Source organism: Bos javanicus, chromosome 9 (genome assembly GCF_032452875.1).
Source record: "Bos javanicus breed banteng chromosome 9, ARS-OSU_banteng_1.0, whole genome shotgun sequence".
In the NCBI taxonomy this organism is placed as follows: domain Eukaryota; kingdom Metazoa; phylum Chordata; class Mammalia; order Artiodactyla; family Bovidae; genus Bos; species Bos javanicus.
The window spans coordinates 89,476,146-89,500,756 of NC_083876.1; the positions used below are offsets into that span (position 1 = coordinate 89,476,146).

The 24,611-nt window shown below is 38.2% G+C and overlaps 1 protein-coding gene across 16 annotated transcripts in view; it reads right to left on the reverse strand.

Moving 5' to 3' along the window:
* Window positions 1–24,611, reverse strand: part of SYNE1 (spectrin repeat containing nuclear envelope protein 1) — a 497,963-nt gene that overhangs the window by 332,064 nt on the left and 141,288 nt on the right. For all 16 annotated transcript variants that reach the window (XM_061428348.1, XM_061428354.1, XM_061428353.1 and 13 more), the window contains 5 exons: window positions 23,708–23,872; window positions 8,685–8,797; window positions 7,964–8,132; window positions 1,668–1,764; window positions 762–964 (listed from right to left, as the gene is read on the reverse strand). In XM_061428348.1, coding sequence (XP_061284332.1) covers window positions 762–964; window positions 1,668–1,764; window positions 7,964–8,132; window positions 8,685–8,797; window positions 23,708–23,872 — 747 coding nt within the window. The remainder of the gene's footprint in view (window positions 1–761; window positions 965–1,667; window positions 1,765–7,963; window positions 8,133–8,684; window positions 8,798–23,707; window positions 23,873–24,611) is intronic.

A 24,611-nucleotide genomic window follows, 5' to 3' on the forward strand; every position in this document is an offset into this window, starting at 1 on the left:
ATGTAAGTGATATTAAAGACAGCAATTCTTGCACACACCTGTAACTGGAGGAAAGAAAATCACTCCTACCCAGAAGAAGACCTTGAATGACAGTGGATAAAATCCAAAAACAAACTTCCAGAGAGACAAACATGTGGTGACCCATCTGTTGAATCTGTATAATGCCATCACACAGATTTAGGGCTACGTTAGCCAAAATTGTTTTAAATGATCAGCATTCAGTCGCTCAGTCTTATCCAACTCTTTCCGACCCCATGGACTGTAGCCCACCAGGCTCCTCTGTCCATGGAATTTTCCAGGAAAGAATACTGGAATGGGTTGCCATTTCTTTCGCTAGAGGATCTTCCTGACCCAGAGATCGAAACCGGGTCTCCTGCGTCTCCTGCGTTAGCAGGTGAATTCCTGGGAAGCCCAAAGTTGTTTTCATCCTCTCTTAAATTAGGAAATCCAGAGGCTGCGCCCTTTAAGTCATAGACCTTATTGTGCGTATAGCGCCCTCTGCTGCCCACTGGGTTTGGCTGCCCCTCCATCAGTTACGGCTCTCTGAATGCAAAAGTCCAATACTGTCTTAATGTTAAGCTTTAAAAGCAGAACATTTCTTGGTCTAAAATAATTTACTAACCTGAAAGTGCAGCGTTAAGGCAAAGTCAGGATTTGTGTGACATGTATGCAAACACACAACACTCCCTAGAGAAGTTTGCTGTGAAAGTCACCTATTTCCAAATTCGCCTGTGCTTGTTAGTTGTAAGTAGCAGTCTTACCTTTTTGGCATGTTCTGACTGATTGAGCATTTTTTCAGCATCCTCGAGCCAAGCCTGAAGACTAGCCACGGTATTGCCGTATCGGTCCCAGTTGGCAATGACTTCCTCTAGCATGCTTCGCACACTCCTGACTTCCACGGAGAGGTTCCTCCACTGGGCAGTGGTTTCATTCATGAATTTCATCACATTCTCAGCTTCTTCCACTGAAACAGATAAGTTATAATCCCTGTTTTATATTTTAAATCCACCACACCTTTTTTCTAGGGTCTATTTGGAGGGCATTCATGATTCTTCTTAGGATTTTAAATTTAACAGATGTAATGTTAGAATCACATTCAGCTAATGTTGGGGATACCTTATATCTTATTCATAGATATTTATAAAAATTAAAGACAATGAATATTTAAAATTTCTGATAAATGGTATATATTAATAATAGATGGCATAGATTTGTTTGCATTTTATATGCATTCAGATAGACACATATATAGTACAATCATAAATGCTATAGTTCATTTTCAGCAAATATGAGAAATATATCTGCAAAATGAAAAAGACATATTTTACAATTGTGTCTTTCCACAAACTTAAGTTTTCATTCATTTTATTATAATATTCAGGTTGGTCCAATTTTGCCTTTAACAATTGGAATTTAAAATAGGTTTGACCATTACAATTTAGAAAGTGAAAACTTATTTTCCTTTCTCTTAGAAAATCACACACACACACACACACACACACAGGAAAGGCATAACACAAAGTCAAGGGAACTGAATCCAATATGACTTTTCAGGCCAATGGCATGGTCACACAACGATTCTGCAGAGAAAAACTGGTTTAATCGTACAGATACACGTAGGTTCTAATTCTACTGTATTCAATACTACAACAAATTCTGTGTTTTACCTGAACCATCAGCTTTGACATACATCTCAGCTGTCTGTTTCAAGATCTGGTATGTCACTTCATATTGTTCAAAGAACTTGCTATTTTCTATAAAAGACTAGAAAAAAGAGGGAATGGTTAGGTGATAACTAATATAGGCTTATGCAGACATGCCAAATTCAATCTTCTGCAGTGCAGGTATGTGGCTATGTTACCCAAATTTACCAACCTCACTTTTCTTCAAAACATCGACTTAATTCAACTACCATAAATAAATAACCTGATTATTCCTGAGAATATAACTTTATTCCTCACTTTTGCTTCTAATTCACCCCTAGATTGAGAAAATATTGAGATTGAGAAAAAGTGTAAACTTCTTTTCCACCCAAGGGTTTGTTTTTAGAAGAGACAGAAGCTTCTCCAGAGTATGTGGGGCTAACATTTAGAAAGCACTAAATTTGGAACAACATTTGAAAGTGTCCCACTGGGTCTTAGCTGTGGGATTCTGTTGCTCTTTGAACAATAATTCTGGTGGATGATGATTCTGAGGTATCTCAGAGTATAAATAACTGGCACAAGGCACACTTTCTTGAAAAGTAAATACAAAAATATTTCCAAGTAGAAAATTGCTAAATAATCATACATCCTATCCATGTTATCCATCTTCTCATATTTTTATTAATCCTTCTCCAGGGGATCTTCCCGACCCAGGGATTGAACCCGGGTCTCCTGCATTGCAGGCAGATGCTTTTTGACCTCTGAGCCACCAGGGAAGCCTCAGCAGAAAAATTAAAGATAAAATACATCTATATCTAATACAGTGGTGGTTTAGTTGCTAAGTCATGTTCAACTCTTGCAACCCTGTGGACTAGCCCGCTAGGCTCCTCTGTCCATGGGATTCTCCAGGCAAGAATCCTGGAGTGGACTGCCATTTCCTTCTCTGAGGATGTTCCCAACCCAGGGACTGAACCCACATCTCCTGCATTGCAGGTGGATTCTTTACTGCTGAGCTACCAGGGAGCCCTTATATCTAAAACATCTGTATGCAATTTATGTATGCATTAGAGTTACTATAAGCAAATGGAGACTAATGGAGGACACACAGGTGATTTTTATTATTGCTAACTCCAGGAAATATGAAATAATTCCTGTTTCAAAAATTATTCCTACTTTTCTAAAAGTAGAAAATTAAAGCAATTATAGATAACAACATATTACCAAAGGCTTCTTAATTCCTTTTAATAGTGTAATTAGTTCCTATGATTTAAACTCAGTAAAATACTTTGTGTCACTACTATAGAATATAAAATTGGTCTTCAAAAACTAGCTGAAGTTCTGAATAGGATGCTGATGAACGCTTAATGTGGAGATGCAAAATGCTTGTGAGCAGATGCAAAACTATTCATACAACAATTTCATAGGCGTCCCTAGATTTTATTCATAGAAATTTATAGCATTTCATGACTATATTTAAAAAGTTACATATAATACATTTCATACCATTTTATGTTTGAATTTACTACATAGTAACTATTCTTCATGGGTATATTGAATAAAGCTGCGAATTATCTGGAATGAGGGATTCCCTGATGAATACCTTACCCAATAAGTGAAATAGGCTTTCTTGTTTTTGTTGAGAATTGGTTAGCTCATTATTTAGCCTTATGTCCTATTCCCTTAACCTCTGCCTGCTCCCCAAATGGAGAAAGAGTAATTTAATGGAATTTAAACTTTGAATAATTTCACAAATAAGTAGGTCCTGATTTCATCAAACATGGATGATTACACCTAATTTTCAAGACCTGGTAAGAAACTGAAGAAACAAATATATTCAGCAAAGTTTTAAAAAATAGTCTCCATTTAGTTTGGACCCAATTTCAAGGAGCTAATGGGAAAACAATTGCTCAAAGTGTCAAATAAATGGAAAGCAGTGCCTACATCGGACATTAAAACATACACATGCTTTTGCTAGAGTGATTTACAAATTCATTATAAATGAACAAGAGAGAAAAGTTATTTCCAGTTTAATTTTTGGTATGGGTGGGGAGAAGAATGTTTTAAGAATATTATAAATGTAGAAATTCATTAAAGTACTTTTGAGTTTTCCTTAAGGACAAAGACATCACTTTGCTGACAAAGGTCATGTGGTCAAAGCTATAGTCTTTCCAGTAGTCATGTACGGATGTGAGAATTTGACCATAAAGAAGGCTGAGCAGTGACAAATTAATGCTTTCAAAGACTCTTGAGAATCCCTTGGACTGCAAGGAGATCACATCAGTCAATCCTAAAGGAAATCAACCCTGAATATTCACTGGAAGGACTGATGCTGAAGTTGAAGCTCCAACACTTTGGCCACCTGATTTGAAGAGTCAATTAACTGGGAAAAAAACCCTGATGCTGGGAAAGACTGAAGGCAGGAGGAGAAGGGGGCAGCAGAGGATGAGATGGTTAGACAGCATCACCGACTCAATGGACATGAGTTTAAGCAAGCTCTGGGAGACAGTGAAGGACAGAGAAGCCTGGCATGCTGCAGTCCATGGGGTTGCAAAGAGTTGGACATGACTTAGCTACTGAACAACTAGGAGGAAAACTAAATAATAAATTTTTGAGGAGGAAGCCTTATTTGTTATTTTAGTTTTAAAACTGTTTCACTTACTTCTGCCCTTTCTTTCTGAGTCCTAAGTAACTCCACTTAGTAACATGAATTATTTTGTCTATTAGAATCACTTCAGCAGGAGGACTGCTAACTCCCTTTTTCGCTGTGAGCCATCTAGACCAAGTCTTCAGAAGAATGCCAAATTAAGCACAAATGTGTGTTTAAAATACCAGTGATGGGGTTAGTTTATTATTTTTTTTAATACAGCTTACATTTGGAAATCAAGTTCAACAAATAAGCTGTGTTGGTCAAAGGACTTTTAAAGTTGATGGCACTTCAAGAAAAGGAAGCTATTTCTTTATGCTGCAAAATTCAAAGAATTGGAAGGGAGTAAATTTCTACTATGAAAAGAGAAATATAATAACTACAAAGCTCGTGAATTTCACTCAAAGAGAGCTAAACCAGACAATTTAAGGTTTTAAAAAATCAACTGAGATGTGAGAAGTACTTTCTTTAGAACTGCCTATTGACTTTAATAAAATCATTACAAATATCAGACTAAATGTTCATATTGCATAGGCTGCATTCACTTTATCTACACTTCCAAGAGCTTTTCTTCTATGTGAAAGTGAAATACTGTCTTATTTCTTTCACTATAAAATTGGAGCGTGTGTTAAGTAACACAGTTATGTCATGAACAGTTCTGACATCACGATCCAAACCAATCATCTTCTTATTTACATTACAGTATGTAATCTCTTACCAGGATCCTGTGGCCTAATTTAGTCAACAAGCATTCATGAAGTATTAATATTTTCTAAGAATTCTTTGAGCATTTAGGGGCTGTGTACCTAAGTGCCTCTTAAAAGAGGCACTTTTTAAAGGAGGAAACACATTCTTTAGTTTCCCAACTCTTAAAAAAAGTATCTTTTTTTTCTTGCAGATAAATAGAATAGAATTGAGAATTCGGATGAAGGAAAAGATAACCATGGAAATCTTATATCCCAAATATTACTTTGCTTATTTGATGATGTAGCGGCATATGGCTCATTACAATAATGTTTTTTTAGAAACCAAGTAAAGGATTATATTTAAGAAACTGATTTTATGTTTTTTTTTTTTTTAAATCTTCATGCACTTTGAAACAGTCTCTTCTAAAGAGAATGATTTTCCCGAAAACTCCAGAAGAATGAGAGAAGCTCTGTGGCATGTGAGATAGAAGGAAAAAAATGAAGTGTCAGTCTTTGTTCCTTAGAAGAATTCTTGTTATTGTTAAAATTTTGGAAAAGAGTATGTCTTCTAGACATTAAGTTATGTATAAGGTCACATAGGTAGTGAGGAGCTGAGTCCTGATCCAACACAATCCTGTGTCACTGGTGGCCACATTGAATAATCCAGTGTGTCCCAAAAATCTCCCCAAGAATCCAACCACACCCTGCCTCAATACCATGCTGCCTATTATAGTATAAGAGTAACTAACAGGCTTCAGCATGGAAATGTTAAATGTTGTCAATTACGGACCAACATTAAATGGAACTGATGTTTATGTGAATGACATTCTTTAGTTCACTGAGCTACAGAATATCATTTCAATTATTTGGACTTTCCAGCTTTTAAAAAAAATTTTTTTCCCAACCAATTTGTTAGAAAGTAAAGTTCAGTGCATGCTAAGTCACTTCAGTCACGTCTGACTCTTTGTGACCCTAAGGACTATAGTCAACCAGGCTCCTCTGTCTGTGGGATGCTCCGGGCAAGAATACTAGAGTGGGTTGCCATGCCCTCCTCCAGGGGATCTTCCTGACTCAGGGCTTGAACCCACACCTCTGATGTCTCTTGCATTGGCAGGCGCATTCTTTCCCACTAGTGTCACCTGGGAATTCTCATAAAATTCATAAACACAAAGGCTTTTGATGCAGAAAGATGTGGATTCAAATCCAGATTCCACTTCTTATTAACTATGCCACTTGGAGCATGAGACTTGAACATTCAAAAGTCCCATTTCATCAATGAAACAATGTGAGAACACCGAGCCCATAGGGTCATCTTTGAGATGGAAGATGGCACATATAAAGCACTTGGCACGTGGAAAATATCCAACATCCTCTAATTATTCAAACTACTGAACTATGAATATCTTAAACCTCTTTTGGAATAGCTTAGGTGATAAATACATATCTTTCATCAGGGAACAAGAATATCAGGAAGTATTCATTAAAGCCCGCTATATTTATAGAGTTATTAGCAATCTTACAAATAATTTTGCGAGTCACATTACAAAACAGTTTAAAATTATCAGCTCAGTGAATGTCTATTTATGAAGTAGGTAGAAAGTACTGATTTTTTTTATCATTAATCATAATTCTTTAGCTACATATGCTTCATGTGAGAAGTTCAAAGAGAATTATTAACATCTTTGTGTTGGAACATTAACCTGGTGAAACAGTCTCATTAGGCATTTCAATCTAATCGGCTGTCCTTAAATAGCGAGAACAAAGATGGATCCTGAATAATTATCTACTGAGCTCAGAGTATATCATTTGACATGACTAAACCAGAAAATATACATGTATATCTGTATTTAATATTTGTAGGACTAATGTAAATGCTCAAAGTTAAAAAGAAAATCAGATTTCTCATTACTTTCCAAAATCATTCAAAATGAATAAGGGAACAACATATTGTCACATATTTCACATTTTTGGACAAATGTTTCCTAGAAAATTATAGTAAATCTAGAGAAATATTTTTATTGCAAACTTGTTAAAATTTTTTAAATGCATGTTATTCATTTAGCATGTAGAAAATAACATTAAAATGTAGCAAAATATATTATGGTTCTAGCATACTTCAGTAAAAATGTGATTCAATAAATATTCAGTCATGTTGGTAACAGAACCACTGAGACTAGTCAGGTTAGAAATGGGCTTATATTTTAAATGAATTAATTTATCGGTTAGAACTTCTAAATATATACAAATGAAACAAAGGACTGAGATGTTCTATTGATTTTGTGAGCATATCTGTGTTGCTAATTAATTGAGGAGCATCTTGAAGAGAAATAAACTCCTGTTAATAATTCTAATTCTCTGATTACATGTAAATGGAAACTACAGTAGGGCCTACTTCCCTCATTAATGCAGGGCTACTCGTCTATGTACATACAGGATTATCTATACTGATAGCCCAAAGTAGAAAATACTCTTCAAAAATTAAGTTCTTACAGGCTCACAGACAAAATTTTACTTTTCCTAGGCGCACACAGGAAGTAATGAAACTCACAGCATGGCCATAAACAAGGCATGCTTGAACTAATCTAAAAAAAAAAAAAAAATTAGTTCCCACTGAACAATTGAGAATTGTCCTAAACTACTCATGATTGGATTTTAGAAAGCTTAAAATGTTTAAGTATTTTAAGTCAGCTTCAGTAGTGAGCTCACAATCAGTTGTATGCAATACAAAAACTTCCTTTTTTTAAGCAAGAAAGCTCATCAAAATTGGTTCAACATGATTAAAGCTGCAAAACATTTTATACTCCAAAGAATACAGGTGTATATTTCAGATTGCTGTGAAAAGCTCACAGATTTACACTAAACCCATTTTACACACTGGTAACTTAAGGTTTAAATTCAAGATAAAAGTAACAATGTCCAATAAACTGGAAGGTATTAGATACTAAACCCAGGGGACCTCTGACCTCTGTCAGAGCCGCAGGGAGACTTACGATGTAGTTTTGCAGAAGTAGCTCCACTGAATCTCTCCCCCCATACTTGATGATCCAAGACTTCAGCTTTGACTCTGCAAGAACCAGCAGTGAGAGCAGACGGTACTTTAATTCTAGAAATTCCATTTTCATTAAGTGTAGCTCTGATGTGGAGGAAACAAAATGAAACCTAGAAACAAAACACCAGAGAATTTACAGAATGTAACTAATAGTAACAGAATGGGGCTTACTTAACCTGTTACACCTCAGTATTAAATAAAATGCAGGCACAAGGTCTTCTAAACTCTGGCTGATCAATTACTCTCAGGAAAGCTGGTTTGGTTTCTAGCTCTGGGTTTAAAGGCAAATCACGATTGATTGAAGTCTTTGATTTAGTTCTTTCTCCTGCCAAGATCGCTCTCATCTGTTTCTTTTAGAAGCTGTTTTTGCAATATTACATAATGTTCCTCACAGTACTGAATAAAAATACAGCCTCTGAAGAAACCATTTCTGTGATTTTTCAGGCTGTGGGTACATGCTGGTTTACTCTTTTTAACTAATCATGTATTAGAACGTTGGCATTCTCAGCATATGCTATGGGAACCCAGTTTTTATGTACCAAATGCAAGCATCTAGGTACAAAAAAAAAAAAAACAAATTAACTCAGAAAGAAAAGACATGGGAAAAAAGCATCCACCGAGCCTTTTAACTACACTTCATTCAAAATTAGACATTCTCTTACCTCTCGGCCATGTCCTCTAATTGATCAGGTGGCACTGGGATCCCGTTCACAGACCTGGTCCGGTAGATTTCATGGAATGCTCTTTTGTGGGCATCTGTGTTTTGAAGCAGATCCTAAGATACAATTTTTTAAAAAAAATAAAAAATGAAGAAACATGTTCACAGGAAGCTAAGAAGCATAATTTTCAGCCTGCACGGATGAGTCAATGTATTCAACAATTTGATGGTGCTGCCACAGCCATACGCGGCTTGCTGCAGAGAACAGGCTTTTACCTTGTACAGGAGCCTGGGTGCTTGTCCATAAAGCCCTGTGCTAGAGCCGTAGCTAATAATTATGGCATCTTTTAAACACACATGACACTTGCACAGCAATGCATTCAGACATTTTAAAGGCACATGGTCCAAAGGAAGATGTAGTTAGTGCTATAAACGATAAATGTTAGCATTTTTCTCTTTCCCTGATTTTGAATCTATTGGTTTTCCAAAGCTTAAAACTAGGTACAACTAGTTTAACCCTTTAAAGGTAAAACTAAAAATGTTAAATTCTCTATTTTATTCTGAGTGTGTGCAGGCTACCCTAAAGTCATGCTTGCTTGCCATCTTAAAGTAAATCAATTGCATTACAACATATTATGAAAACACTCTTATGGTTAGAAGATTTCAAACAAGCACAGGGAATGTCCCATAGATATCACAGTGGGAAGAGTAAATGTGATGTTTATAAAGATTCTGTCTAGATTGTACAGAACTCCAAAAACTTTTCATAATGTATTTAGATTTGTTTTCTGAGTTTTTCATTGTCAGAAGATATATTTATATGAAGATTCACATGTCCTTCACAATTCCTAGCTAATTTCTCACATAAAAGCAAAGAAGGAGAGAGGTGAAAGCAGATTCATGCCATATTTTCTAGAGCTTAGGTGGTTTCTCAATAGCAGAGTAAATAGCCAACAGATTGTCACTCACTAAAAAATAAGATACGTTAACCTACCAGAATGAATTAGAAAAATCAACACTCTTTTGGGACTTCCCTGATGGTCCAGTGGCTAAGACTCTGCACACCCAATGCAGGGGGCCTGGGTTCAATCTTTGGTCAGAGAACTAAATCCCTATTGCAACAACTAAAGGTCCTGCATATCACACCAGAGACCAAAGATCCTACGTGCTGCAACTAAGACCTGATGTGCCAAATAAAAACATATATATATATTTTTTAATTAATTAACTAATAGTGTTTCACACTAAGATTTAGTAGATTAATCAGAGAAAATAGAAGCAAGAAAACAGCCTAAAACATAAGACACTTGATAGGTACAAATGAATGCTTTCATATATAAATTAAGATGCTAAAGTCATATGTGTTTGTTAACATAAAGGATTAATTTTCTTTTCGTTCAGAGGATGTTATTTGTTACATTGTAAAAAAAAGTTCCAGCCCCAAACTATTTCTATCTTGATATGTACTTGCTATTATCACCTTCTGAGATGCTTTGAGTCTGTAGGTAATGGCACAGATATTCACAAGTTCCCTGTTCCCAGTGGGAGGGCACCACAGACATCTCAGAGCTGATCACAGAGAACAGCGGACCATCCTAGAGTAGCTATTGCCTTGAGTATTTCAATCACTTGTCTGCCTCCTTCTTAACCTGTAGACACAGTTCTATAGCTTATATCTTGACCAAAACTCCCCCAAATGACTTCAGGGCAAGTTTAGAGCCACCACCACTCCCACCTCTTATTTGTTCTGTGTGACTACATGTTAATGTATGGGTGGGAGTCTGTGACTCTATTGGAATTTCCAAATGTCCAGTTGTCTTCCAAGAAGCTTTCCCTGTTGTAGTTTTCTATATCTAATGACTTGAAAAAAATCTTGACAAGAAATCAAAACAAACAAAAACATTTTTACATGTGACAAAAGAATACAGATGCTGTAATGCTGCTGGGTCCTCTGAAAGGCTGTCTCACTACAAAGCAACCAGATGCTGAGCACAGCGTATGACTTTAGTTCACTAGTGGGCTCACAGGAAGTAAGTGAAACCTTTAAGTCTCCCATTTTCAGTAAAACATGACCCAAAACTGAATCACAGACCTATGAACAAAATCATTGAAAAAGCTGATTGTCCACCTCATTAGAACTGATTCAAATGTATTCTTTTTAATGGCTGAGTAATACTCCATTGTGTATATGTACCACAGCTGGTGCACTGGGATGACCCAGAGGGATGGTATGGGGAGGGAGGTGGAAGGGGTTCAGGTTGGGGAACACATGTACACCTGTGGCAGATTCATGTTGATGTATGGCAAAACCAATACAGCATTGTAAAGTAATTAGCCTCCTATTAAAATAAATAAATTTATATATATATAAAAAAGCTGATTGTCCTGGACAAATATCAACACCATGCAAGTCTTGGAACTTGAATAATGTGAGAAATATTGAAGGTGAGAACTCAACATTTAGCCAGAACCCTCGAAGAGAGCTGATGTGTCCCTGGTTGGCAGCAAATGCAAACACAAAAGGAAGAATGCAAATATCGCCAAACACAGGAGACACGCTACCATGAGTGAGAAGCAGCAGAAACAATACATTCACAGTGTTAGAAAAATGTGAGTAATTTAACACTTGACAATAACAGTTTGCAAGTTAGAAGAGTAGGACCCGGTTAAAGTGTTCCTAATTCCTTATATGGATTAAAAGGAGGTCAAGACATTGATTTTCAATTTCATTAAGTATCTATGGTATAATTTCAAGGACAATCACGTTACACAACTACAGTTTATAACTTGAAGACAGTTTGAGGGAAAACATGGTATAAGAAAAATAGGCAAGCAAATCAACAACGACAACAAAACCCCTCAATCAAACATTTTAAAGCAATTTTCCTCTAATTAAAAAAAATTTTTTTTAATTCCTTTCATCAACTTATAAACAGGAAGAATGCAGGGGAAAAAGAAAGAAAGAAAAAGTAGCGCAAATAGAAGGAAATGGTAGAAACAAATTCAGATGTATCAGTAATTATAAATAAATTTGAATGGATCATAAGGCAGTTCTATTTCCAGTTTTTTAAGGAATCTCCACACTGTTCTCCATAGTGGCTGTACTAGTTTGCATTCCCACCAACAGTGTGAGAGGGTTCCCTTTTCTCCACACCCTCTCCAGCATTTATTATTTGTAGACTTTTGGTACATATACACAATGGAGTATTACTCAGCCATTAAAAAGAATACATTTGAATCAGTTCTAATGAGGTGGATGAAACTGGAGCCTATTATACAGAGTGAAGTAAGCCAGAAGGAAAAACATCAATATAGTATACTAACGCATATATATGGAATTTAGAAAGATGGTAACAATAACCCGGTGTACGAGACAGCAAAAGAGACACTGATGTATAGAACAGTCTTATGGACTCTGTGGGAGAGGGAGAGGGTGGGAAGATTTGGGAGAATGGCATTGAAACATGTAAAATATCATGTAAGAAACGAGTTGCCAGTCCAGGTTTGATGCACGATACTGGATGCTTGGGGCTAGTGCACTGGGACGACCCAGAGGGATGGTATGGGGAGGGAGGAGGGAGGAGGGTTCAGGATGGGGAACACATGTATACCTGTGGCGGATGCATTTTGATATTTGGCAAAACTAATACAATTATGTAAAGTTTAAAAATAAAATAAAATTAAAAAATAAAAATAAAAAAATAAAAGCTGAAAATAAATAAATAAATGTGAATGGAATACATATTTGCTTATGGAAAGTGAGAGATTGTCAGATTAGACAAACAGAACTATCTGCTTTTTAAAAGAGATGTTCCTGAACACTAAGAACAAGGATAGGTTGAAATTAATACAACAGAAAACAACAAGCCAGGCAAATTCTAATAAAAGAAGTCTCATATGTGTGCATCAATATCAGACAAATAGACTCCAGAACAGAAGTCTTTACAAGTTATTAACTGCTTAATTAATTATTGTTTTCTTGGGCTCCAAAATCACTGTGGATGGTGACTGCAGCCATGAAATTAAAAGATGCTTCCTACTTGGAAGAAAAGCTATGACAAACCTAGACAACATATTAAAAAGCAGAGCCAACAATTTTGCTCTAAAATTAATTGTATATCCTAGAATTTTGTTTGAGAATTAATTGTATATCCTAACAAGTATCTATTGAATAAAACTAGACTTCCCATAAATCTATTGAAAATTTGATCATCCCATGCAGTTCAGTTCAGTTCAGTTGCTCAGTCGTGTCTGACTCTTTGTGACCCCATGGACTGCAGCACGCCAGGCCTCCCTGTCCATCACCAATTCCCAGAGTTTACTCAAACTCATGTCCATTGAGTCAGTGATGCCATCCAACCATATCATCCTCTGTTATCTCCTTCTCCTCCAGCCTTCAACCTTTCCCAGCATCAGTTCAGTTCAGTTCAGTTGCTCAGTCATGTCCGACTCTTTGTGACCCCATGAATTGTAGCACGCCAGGCCTCCCTGTCCATCACCATCTCCTGGAGTTTACTCAAACTCATGTCCATAGAGTCAGTGATGCCATCCAGCCATCTCATCCTCTGTCGTCCCCTTTTCCTCCTGCCCCCAATCCCTCCCAGCATCAGAGTCTTTTCCAATGAGTCAAATCAATTTTTTGGCGCTCAGCTTTCTTCATAGTCCAACTCTCGCATCCATACGTGACCACTGGAAAAACCATAGCCTTGACTAAACGGACCTTTGTTGGCAAAGTAATGTCTCTGCTTTTCAATATGCTATCTAGGTTGGTCATAACTTTTCTTCCAAGGAGTAAGCGTCAGGGTCTTTTCAAATGAGTCAGTTCTTCCCATCAGGTGGCCAAAGTACTGGAGTTTCAGCTTTAGCGTCATTCCTTCCAAAGAACACCGAGGGCTGATGTCTTTTAGAATGGACTGGTTGGGTCTGCTTGCAGTCCAAGGGACTCTCAAGAGTCTTCTCCAACACCACACTTCAAAAGCATCAATTCTTCAGCACTCAGCTCTTTTTCTTTTTTTTAAACTTTACAATATTGTATTGGTTTTGCCAAATATCAAAATGAATCCGCCACAGGTATACCCGCGTTCCCCATCCTGAACCCTCCACCCTCCTCCCTCCCCTCCCCTGCCTCTGGGTCATCCCAGTGCACCAGCCCCAAGCATCCAGTACCGTGCATTGAGCCTGGACTGGCGACTCATTTCATACATGATATTATACATGTTTCAATGCTATTTTCCCAAATCTCCCCACCCTCTCCCTCTCCCACAGAGTCCATAAGACTGATCTATACATTGGTGTCTCTTTTGCTGTCTCATACACAGGGTTATTGTTTCCATCTTTCTAAATTCCATATATATGCGTTAGTATACTGTATTGGTGTTTTTCTTTCTGGCTTACTTCACTCTGTATAATAGGTTCCAGTTTCATCCATCTCATTAGAACTGATTCAAATGTATTCTTTTTAATGGCTAATACTCCATTGTGTATATGTACCACAGCTTTCTTATCCATTCATCTGCTGATGGGCATCTAGGTTGCTTCCATGTCCTGGCTATTATAAACAGTGCTGCGATGAACACTGGGGTACACGTGTCTCTTTCCCTTCTGGTTTCCTCAGTGTGTATGCCCAGCAGTGGGATTGCTGGATCATAAGGCAGTTCTATTTCCAGTTTTTTAAGGAATCTCCACACTGTTCTCCATAGTGGCTGTACTAGTTTGCATTCCCACCAACAGTGCAAGAGAGTTCCCTTCTCTCCACACCCTCTCCAGCATTTATTGCTTGTAGACTTATGGATTGCAGCCATTCTGACTGGCGTGAAATGGTACCTCATAGTGGTTTTGATTTGCATTTCTCTGATAATGAGTGATGTTGAGCATCTTTTCATGTGTTTGTTAGCCATCTGTATGTCTTCTTTGGAGAAATGTCTATTTAGTTCTTTGGCCCATTTTTTGATTGGGTCATTTATTTTTCTGGAGTTGAGCTGTAGGAGTTGCTTGTATATTTTTGAGATTAGTTGTTTGTCAGTTGCTTCATTTGCTATTATTTTCTCCCATTCTGAAGGCTGCCTTTTCACCTTGCTAATAGTTTCCTTTGTTGTGCAGAAGCTTTTAAGTTTAATTAGGTCCCATTTGTTTATTTTTGCTTTTATTTCCAATATTCTGGGAGGTGGGTCATAGAGGATCCTGCTGTGATGTATGTCGGAGAGTGTTTTGCCTATGTTCTCCTCTAGGAGTTTTATAGTTTCTGGTCTTACATTGAGATCTTTAATCCATTTTGAGTTTATTTTTGTGTATGGTGTTAGAAAGTGGTCTAGTTTCATTCTTTTACAAGTGGTTGACCAGTTTTCCCAGCACCACTTGTTAAAGAGGTTGTCTTTAATCCATTGTATATTCTTGCCTCCTTTGTCAAAGATAAGGTGTCCATATGTGCGTGGATTTATCTCTGGGCTTTCTATTTTGTTCCATTGATCAATATTTCTGTCTTTGTTCCAGTACCATACTGTCTTGATAACTGTGGCTTTGTAATAGATCCTGAAGTCAGGCAGGTTGATTCCTCCAGTTCCATTCTTCTTTCTCAAGATAGCTTTGGCTATTCAAGGTTTTTTGTATTTCCATACAAATTGTGAAATTATTTATTCTAGCTCTGTGAAGAATACCCACTCACACCTATGGATAGATCAACTAAACAGAAAATTAACAAGGAAACACAAACGTTAAACGATACAATAGACCAGTTAGACCTAATTGATATCTATAGGACATTTCATCCCAAAACAGTGAATTTCACCTTTTTCTCAAGCGCACGTGGAACCTTCTCCAGGATAGATCACATCCTGGGCCATAAAGCTAGCCTTGCTAAATTCAAAAAAATAGAAATCATTCCAAGCATCTTTTCTGACCACAATGCAGTAAGATTAGATCTCAATTACAGGAGAAAAACTATTAAAAATTCCAACATATGGAGGATGAACAACACCCTGCTGAATAACCAACAAATCACAGAAGAAATAAAAAAAGAAAGCACTCAGCTCTTTTTATAGTTCAACTCTCACATCCATACATGACCACTGGAAAAACCATTAGCTTTGACTAGACGGACATTTGTTGGCAAAGTAATGTCTCTGCTTTTTAATAAGCTGTCTAGGTTGGTCATAGTTTTTCTTCCAAGGAGCAAGCATCTTTTAATTTCATGGCTGTAGTCACCATCTGCAGTGATTTTGGAGCCCCCAAAATAAAGTCTGTCACTGTTTCTACTGTTCCCCCAGCTATTTGCCATGAAGTGATGGGACCAGATGCCATGATCTTTGGTTTTCTGAATGTTGAGCTTTAAGCCAGCTTTTTCACTCTCCTCTTTCACTTTCAACAAGAGGCTCTTTAGTTCTTCTTTGCTTTCTGCCATAAGGGTGGTGTCATCTGCATATCTAAGGTTATTGATATTTCTCCCAGCAATCTTCATTCCAGCTTGTGCTTCATCCAGCCCAGAGTTTCTTATGATGTACTCTGCATATAAGTTAAATAAGCAGGGTGACAATATACAGCCTTGACGTACTCCTTTCCTGATTTGGAACCAGTCTGTTGTTCCATGTCCAGTTCTAACTGTTGCTTCTTGACCTGCATACAGATTTCTCAGGAGGCAGGTCAGGTGATCTGTTATTCCCATCTCTTTCAGAATTTTCCAGTTTGTTGTGATCCACACAGTCAAAAGATTTGGCATAGTCAGTAAGCAGAAGTAGATGTTTTTCTGGAACTCTTTCGCTTTTTCTATGATCCAGCAGATGTTGGCAATTTGATCTCTGGTTCCTCTGCCTTTTATAAATCCAGCTTGAACATCTGGAAGTTCATGGTTCATGTACTGTTGAAGCCTGGCTTGGAGAATTTTGAGCATGACTTAACTACTGTGTGAGATGAGTGCAATTATGGGGTAGTTTGAGCATTCTTTGGCATTGCCTTTCTTTGGGATTGGAATGAAAACTGACCTTTTCCAGGCCTGTGGCCAACTGCTGAGTTTTCCAAATTTGCTGGCATATTGAGTGCAGCACTTTCACAGCATCATCTTTCAGGATTTGAAATAGCTAAACTGGAATTCCATCACCTCCACTAGCTTTGTTCATAGTGATGCTTTCTAAGGCCCACTTGACTTCACATTTCAGGATGTCTGGCTCTAGGTGAGTGATCACACCATCGTGATTATCTGTGTCATGAAGATCTTTTTTGTATGTGTATTCTTGCCACCTCTTCTTAATATCTTCTGCTTCTGTTAGGTCCATACCATTTCTGTCCTTTATTGTGCCCATCTTTGCATGAAATGTTCCCTTGGTATCTCTAATTTTCTTGAAGAGATCTCTAGTCTTTCCCATTCTGTTGTTTTCCTCTATTTCTTTGCATTGATCGCTGACAAAGGCTTTCTTAACTCTCCTTGATAGTCTTTGGAACTCTGCATTCAAATGGGTGTATCTTCCCTTTTCTCCTTTGTCTTTCGCTTTTCTTCTTTCATAGCTGTTTGTAAGGCCTCCTCAGACAGCCATTTTGCCTTTTTGCATTTCTGTTTCATGGGGATGGTCTTGATCACTGCCTCCTGTACAATATCATGAACCTTCATCCATAGATCTTCAGGCACTCTTGTCTATCAGATCTAATCCTTCAATCTATTTGTCACTTCCACTGTACAGTCATAATGGATTTGATTTAGATCATACCTGAATGATCTAGTGGTTTTCCCTACTTTCTTCAATTTAAGTCTGAATTTGGCAATAAGGGGTTCATGATCTGAGCCACAGTCAGCTCCTGGTCTTGTTTTTGCTGACTGTATAGAGTTTCTCCATCTTTGGCTGTAAAGAATATAATCAATCTGATTATGGTGTTGACCATCTGGTGATGTCCATGTGTAGAGTCTTCTCATATGTTGTTGGAAGAGGGTATTTGCTATGACCAGTGCAATCTCTTGGCAAAACTCTGTTAGCCTTTGTCCTGCTTCATACTGTACTCCAAGGCCAAACTTGCACATTACTCCAGGTATTTCTTGAGTTACTACTTTTGCATTACAGTCTTCTATAATGAAAGGGACATCTTTTTGGGTGTTAGTTCTAGAAGGTCTTGTAGGTCTTCACAGAACCATTCAGCTTCAGCATCTTCAGCATTATCAGTCAGGGCATAGACTTGGATTACTGTGATATTGAATGGTTTGCCTTAGAAATGAACAGAGATCATTCCCACAGAAGAGCATCCCACTATGCTTCTTTATATTGCTAATCTAGATACTGTTAAGTTCCCATCACTTCATAGCAAATAGATGGGGAAAAGTGGAAACTGACAGGTTTTCTTTTCTTTTCTTTTCTGCAGATGGTGACTGCAGCCATGAAATTAAAAGATGTTTGCTTGTTGGAAGAAAAGCTATGACAAACCTAAACAGTGTATTAAAAAGCAGAGATATCACTTTACTGACAAAGGTCCATATAGTCAAATCTATGGGTTTTTCAGTACTCATGTGTGGATGTGAGACCTGAAACATCAAGAAGGCCGAGAAACAAAGAACTGATGCTTTCCATCTGTGTTGCTGGATAATAATTTTTGAGAGTCTCTTGGATTGCAAGGAAATCAAACTAGTCAATTTTAAAGGATATCAATGCTGAATATTCATTGGAAGGACTGATGCTGTAAGTGAAGCTCCCATACTTTGGCCACCTTATGTGAAGAGTTGATTTACTGGAAAAGACCCTGATGCTAGGAAAGATAGAGGGCAAGGGGAGATAGGGGCAACAGAGGATAAGATGGTTGGATAGCATCACTGACTCAATGGACACGAGTTTGAGCAAACTCTGGGAGATAGTGAAGGACAGGGAAGCCTGCTGTGCTGCAGTTTATGTGGTCACAGAGAGTCGGACATGACTTGGTGACTGAACAACAGTAAGTATAAGCACTGAAGCTTACTTAATACAGGGTTCCTTCAGGGCTCAGCTCTTGACTAATTTTCTGTCTGTACTTATTTATTTAATCTAAGTCTCCAAGCTTTTAACATCCCTTTATATATCAAGGACTCTGACTATTTGGCCCCCTCCTGTCTCTTATCTCCCGCTACCCACTCCGCATATTTACTGGGGCGTGAAACAGTCTCACACTTACCTTCCCCCAGACTGAACTCCATCTTTCCTCCCAAACCTGCTTCATTGCCTTTCCATCTCAACTGATGGAAACTCCACTTTTCCAACTGCTTGGTTGAAAAATCATAGTGTCATTTATGACTCCCCTTCCTTCATAATCAATATCTAATGCTAAAAATTCTCTTTGTTCTGCCCTTGAAATATACTCAGAATCTATTTCTTACCATCTATATAGCTATGACCTTTGTTCAAGCCACTCTACCTGGATCATTGAAATTGTTTCTCTCACTTCTCCCCTCTTTGACTAGTCATATCCTCACACAGCACCAGAATGCTGCTGTTAAAAGAGTGATTCTGTCATTTCTCTGGTAAGAAAGTAGATGGGAAAAGATCATTAGGATATAACAGAGAAAATTAAGGCTGCTCAAAGTGCATTTAAGGAATGTGACAAAGTGCATAGAAATAAAACTGGGGGAAATGGAGGCTTCACTACAGGCACAAGAATATTTTGAATAATTTTGTGTCAATAATTTTGAAAACTTAGTCCAAGGAACAAATTCTCAGAAAGTATGATTAGCATTATTGACCCAATTACAATTTTGAAAGCCTGAATATTTATAAAACCATTTTTAGAGGCTTTTTTTTTTTAACAAGAGTAAAAAATAAACAATAATCATTGCTCTTACAGAGTTGAGATTACACTGTAGGAGATCAAGCAATAAATAAGATAAATCATGAAATTAGCATTTGAGATGAAGATAATGCTAAAGAGAAAAACTGAATAGGGAATGGGAAAAGGATGTTGTCCTTTCAAAGAGGTGGCCAAGAAAGGATTGACTAAAAGGTGACCTTTCAGTAAAGGCCCAAGGAGATGAGGAAGAATGCCTGGAAAATATCAGGCAGAGAGACAAGAACATTCCAGAAATGCTGGCAAGGGCAAAGGCCTCTGAGTAGGAACACGCTTGCATGTTCGAGGTTCTCTTTTCAGTGTGGTTTCACAGACTCCCCTGCTTAAAATTGCAACACCGCCTTACCTTCCTTGTCCTTCTATCTTTTATTCTAGTATAAAATGCCTTTATTTATCATATTTACTATTTCTTAATTGCCTCCTCCTATGAAAAGGCAAGTTATATTAGGGTAGAAGTTTTGTCTGTTTTACTTATGGGTATATCACAAATGCCTACAACACTACTTTACACATAGAAAGAGTTCAATAAATATTTGTTGAAAGAGAAGGAAAGACCATTTTAGGACCATATGGTCCTGTTCAAAATTACCATAAAATATCTGGTTTATGCCAAAAGGCCCTTGATAATTGGTCATATCTGGTCCTATCCAAAATGTCCATAGAGACATTTGGTCCACATCAAAAGGTCCTTGATATTTGGCCCTGTCCTAAACTATTTGTTCCATGAACCAAATACACTCATGGACATTTTGGACCAAATGTGGGCTAACTGAAAACACTGGAAAGAACAGGAAAAAAAATTAAGAAACCAAATGGATAAAGTAGTTCAGAGTCTAAAATGCTTCCAGTAAAGGTAAAATGAGGACTGAAAACTGACCACTGAGGGAGGAACAAAAAGCACCCTCATGAACCTGCCATGGCTAGATGGGCAAGGGAAAACACGATTGGAATGGGTTCTAGAAAGGATGAGATTTCAGATAGTACTTTCAAAGAACTTCACTTTGTAAAAGAAAGAAAACAATGGACAGTAGTTCACTATATACATTATCCAGGATATGGGAGCAACCTGAATGTTCATCAACAGAGGAATCGATAAAGATGCAGTGCATATATATGATGGGATTTACTCTCTGCCTCTGCTGTGAAAAGGAACAAAACTGGGTCATTTGTAGAGATGTAGAGGGACCTAAAGACTGCCATACAGAGTGAAGAAAGCCAAAAAGAGAAAAACAAATACCGTATATTCATGCATATATGTAGAATCTGAAAAAATTGGGATAGATGATCTTATCTACAAAGCAGAAAATAGAGATACAGATGTAAAGAGCAAACATATAGATACCAAGGGGGAAGGGAAGGAATGGGATGAATTGGGAGATTGTGATTGACATATATACACTATTGAGTCTCTGCATAAGATTGATAGCTAATGAGAACCTACTGTATAGCACAGGGAACTGTATCCATTAGTCTGTGATGACCCGAGTGGGAAGGAAATCTAAAGAAGAGGGGATACATGCATATGTATAGCGGATCCACTTTGCTGTACAGAAACTAACACAACATTGTAAAGCAACTATACCCCAATAATTTTTTTTTTAATGGACAATAGCTGAAAGGAAGGGTACAGTTAAGAAAGAGGGTATTAAGAATAATGACACTATATTTCATGTGGGTGGGAAAAATCCAGCAGAGAAAGAGAGAGAAAAAATAAAGAAGCAAAGTACTACAGGAATTATCTTCTGGAACAGAGCTGGGAGGATGGGATCCACTGTACACGTGGAGGGGCTGGCCTTAGCTCGGAGCACAGATGGTTCATCCATAGTAACAGGAGAGGAGACGGAGTATTCGGTCACAGATGCGTGTAGGTGGGTTGATGTGGTCGTGGGAGCTTGCGGAAATTCTTTTTTGACTGCTTCTATTTTCTCAGAGAAATAGGAAGCGGTGTCATCAGCTAAGAGTAAGGATGAAGGAGGAGGTGTGGAAGGTTTGAGGAGAAAAGGTATAAAATAGTTGTCCCAGAAATGCAGAGGGAAGAGAGTCCAAAAATGCCTTTGGAGTGCCAGGGAGCATTAAAGGCCCACTTGGGTTAGTCAGCGTGCCTGAGGGTGTGTTTATCTCCAACCACAGTCAACTGCATGAACGTAGGCAGGAGTTGGGCTGAGAGCTGGCTTTAACCAAAAAGTCACCTGGTGGATCAGATGGTAAAGAATCTGCCTGCAATGCAGGAAACCTGGGTTCAATCCCTGGCTCAGGAAATCCCCTGGAGAAGGGAATGAAAACCCACTCCAATATTCCTGCCCAGAGAATTCCATGGACAGAGGAGCCTGATGGGCTATAGTCCACGGGGTTGCAAAGAGTTGGACATGACTGAGCAACTAACACTTTCACTTTTTCTTGTTTAACCAGGAGAGAAGAACAAAGTGAGACCTGGTTGTTGGTTTATCTTCCACATATACAGTTAACCCCCACCATGACTCAGTAAATGAGATACACAAATTCAATTGCACAAAATGCAGGGTTGCATTAATGAGATGTTAGTGAAAAACACAGCATTTTAAGTTAGGACTGTACTATTACAAGACACAGAGGAAGAGTATTAGAACTTACGCAAAGCACAAAACATGCAATGAGAAAATAAAGTCGCAAATGGCTGAGAGATCAAGGCCTAATCCCACCACTTTCTAAGGCCACTAGTAACCCCTCCCCCCACCCTGATCCTCACTTTTTTTTTAATTTAATTTAATTTTATTTTTTAACTTTACAATATTGTATTGGTTTTGCCATATATCAACATGAATCCACCACAGGTATACACGTGTTCCCCAACCTGAACACGTGTATCCTGTTCTCCCTCCTCCCTCCCCATACCATCCCTCTGGGTCGTCCCAGTGCACCAGCCCCAAGCATCCAGTATCGTGCATCAAACCTGGACTGGCGACTCATTTCATATATGATATTATACATGTTTCAATGCCATTCTCCCAAAGCATCCCACCCTCTCCCTCTCCTTACTTCTTAAGCACCAGGACGTAAGAACTTGGTGACTTGGTTTGCCTTCCTGTGAGAATGGAGGAGGAAACGAGGTCTGGAGCCAATGGCCAATTACACTATTATGTAAATACACACTGTCTATGGCCTTATATTTTCAAAGACAACAATACAGCACGAGAAATAACAAAAGTAAATGCAGATGAAAAAATAACACAGAGCTACTGGAAAACAACTCGGGAAATGAATCTACTGGGATTGTCATAACAAGTACAGAAGAGGGAAATGCAAATCAAAGAATTTCTAGGAAAATGGGGACATCTCCAAACCAGAATGAATGGGTGCCTGGGAGACCTGAGTCAGCGCAAGTCCCAGACTATACTAGTGAAACAAGGGTATTATCAGTTAGCTGTTAATAAATAATAAATTGTAACCTGCTGAAGCTCCAATACCTTGACCACCTGATGCAAAGAGCTGACTCACTGGAAAAGATCCTGATACTGGGAAAGATTGAGGGTAAGAGAAGGGGGTGACAGAGGATAAGATGATTGGATGGCATCATTGATTCAATGGACATGAGTTTGAGCAAGCTCCAGGAAATGGTGAAGGACAGGGAAGCCTGGCGTGCTGTAGACAGTGGAGTCACAAAGAGTCAGACACGACTTAGCAACTGATCAACAGCAAGCTACCTTCACTGACCAGGTTTGCTTTAATAAAATTTGTAGGTCCTCCAACTATCACACAACCTTAACAAAAAGATGTTGGCCAAGCTGAATTTAGGAACTTGGAGTCAGCTGTGTCCAGTTTGAGCTCCAGCTGGTTAAGACTGGTTAGGTCCACTGACCCTCCATCTGACCATGGGTGAGTGTCCGCATGGTGACCTTTTGAAGTCAGAGGGCCCAAAACTCCACCCTCTGATCACACTGATGCCACATTTTCGGAACATGGAGCCCATGAAGAGGTCTGTGCCTTAGTTACATCTGCACAGAATGAGGATCACCTCACCCGTTTCTTATCTCCAGTGACCTTTCCCATGTTCAGCTTTATCCCATAAATACTCAGAACCCCTCACCTTCAGGGAGATGGACTGAAATTTGTTCTCTCTCTCCTCAACTGGCTGCCTTGTGAATAAACCCTTTCTCTGCTGCAAATCTTAGTGTCTCAGCCTTTGGCTCGCTGAGTAATGGGCAAACAAACCTGATTTGGTAACACTAGGACCGTTACGCTGGAAGGTTTTCCAGCCAGAGTATTTACCTTGTGTTGCTCACGTTTCCGTTGTATTGTGTTGGCTGTTTCCTCGTGAACCTGCTGAATGGTTATTTCCTCTCTTAGGGCCACCTCTGCTCTGTATAACCAGGCCCCTATGGTACCCAGAGGTGCAGGAAGAGACTTGTCAAGTTGTATATGCCAATCGAAGAGCTGAAATACAAAGTAGAAGGACAGTGTCTCAACACAGAAAAAGACAATTCCTAAAACTCCCCCAAATGATTTTAAAGCCTACAAAATGCTGTAAGTTATTAATTTTGGGTTAATTTAATACATATCAAGTAAGAAAATATCTGTGTCCTAATCTAATGTTTTGAAAAGTTCAGAACACAGCTACTTTCCTTCAAAATCTCCCACATAATGAGAACAGGTCCAGAAAAATCAGAGTCATCTAGACATCTCGGGAGGAAAATGAGAATTAGGATTCTTTCTACAATAATGTAATTCTCTAATGATTTCATCATTTCTCCCACTTATCCGATTCTCAGGTACTGCTTCACAGCTTCTTGGAATGGTGGGGGGATGGGTTGGGATCTAACTTATTCTTTCATAGAGCTTAATGGGAAAAGTTGGATTATAAAAGTGAAAATGGAATAAGTATAAGGCAAATATTCCCATGAGGGATAGAAGTTTCAGAGGTTTTGAAATCTCGGACTTAATGTTTGCAAAAGATTAAAATGAAAGCTACAGAGCAATGTTCCTTCAAGTTCAAGACCAGGTAAGCAGATACGCTTAAATTAAAGAATATAAAAATAAACGTGAATACAGGAAGATAATTGACTGTTGATGAAATCCGGTTATGGAATTTGGAGAAGGTGAGGCCTCATTCTTGGGGAGTTACTTCTAAAAACCCAGGATTAAATTGTAAAAAAGGAGAAGTAACCCAGGTGGT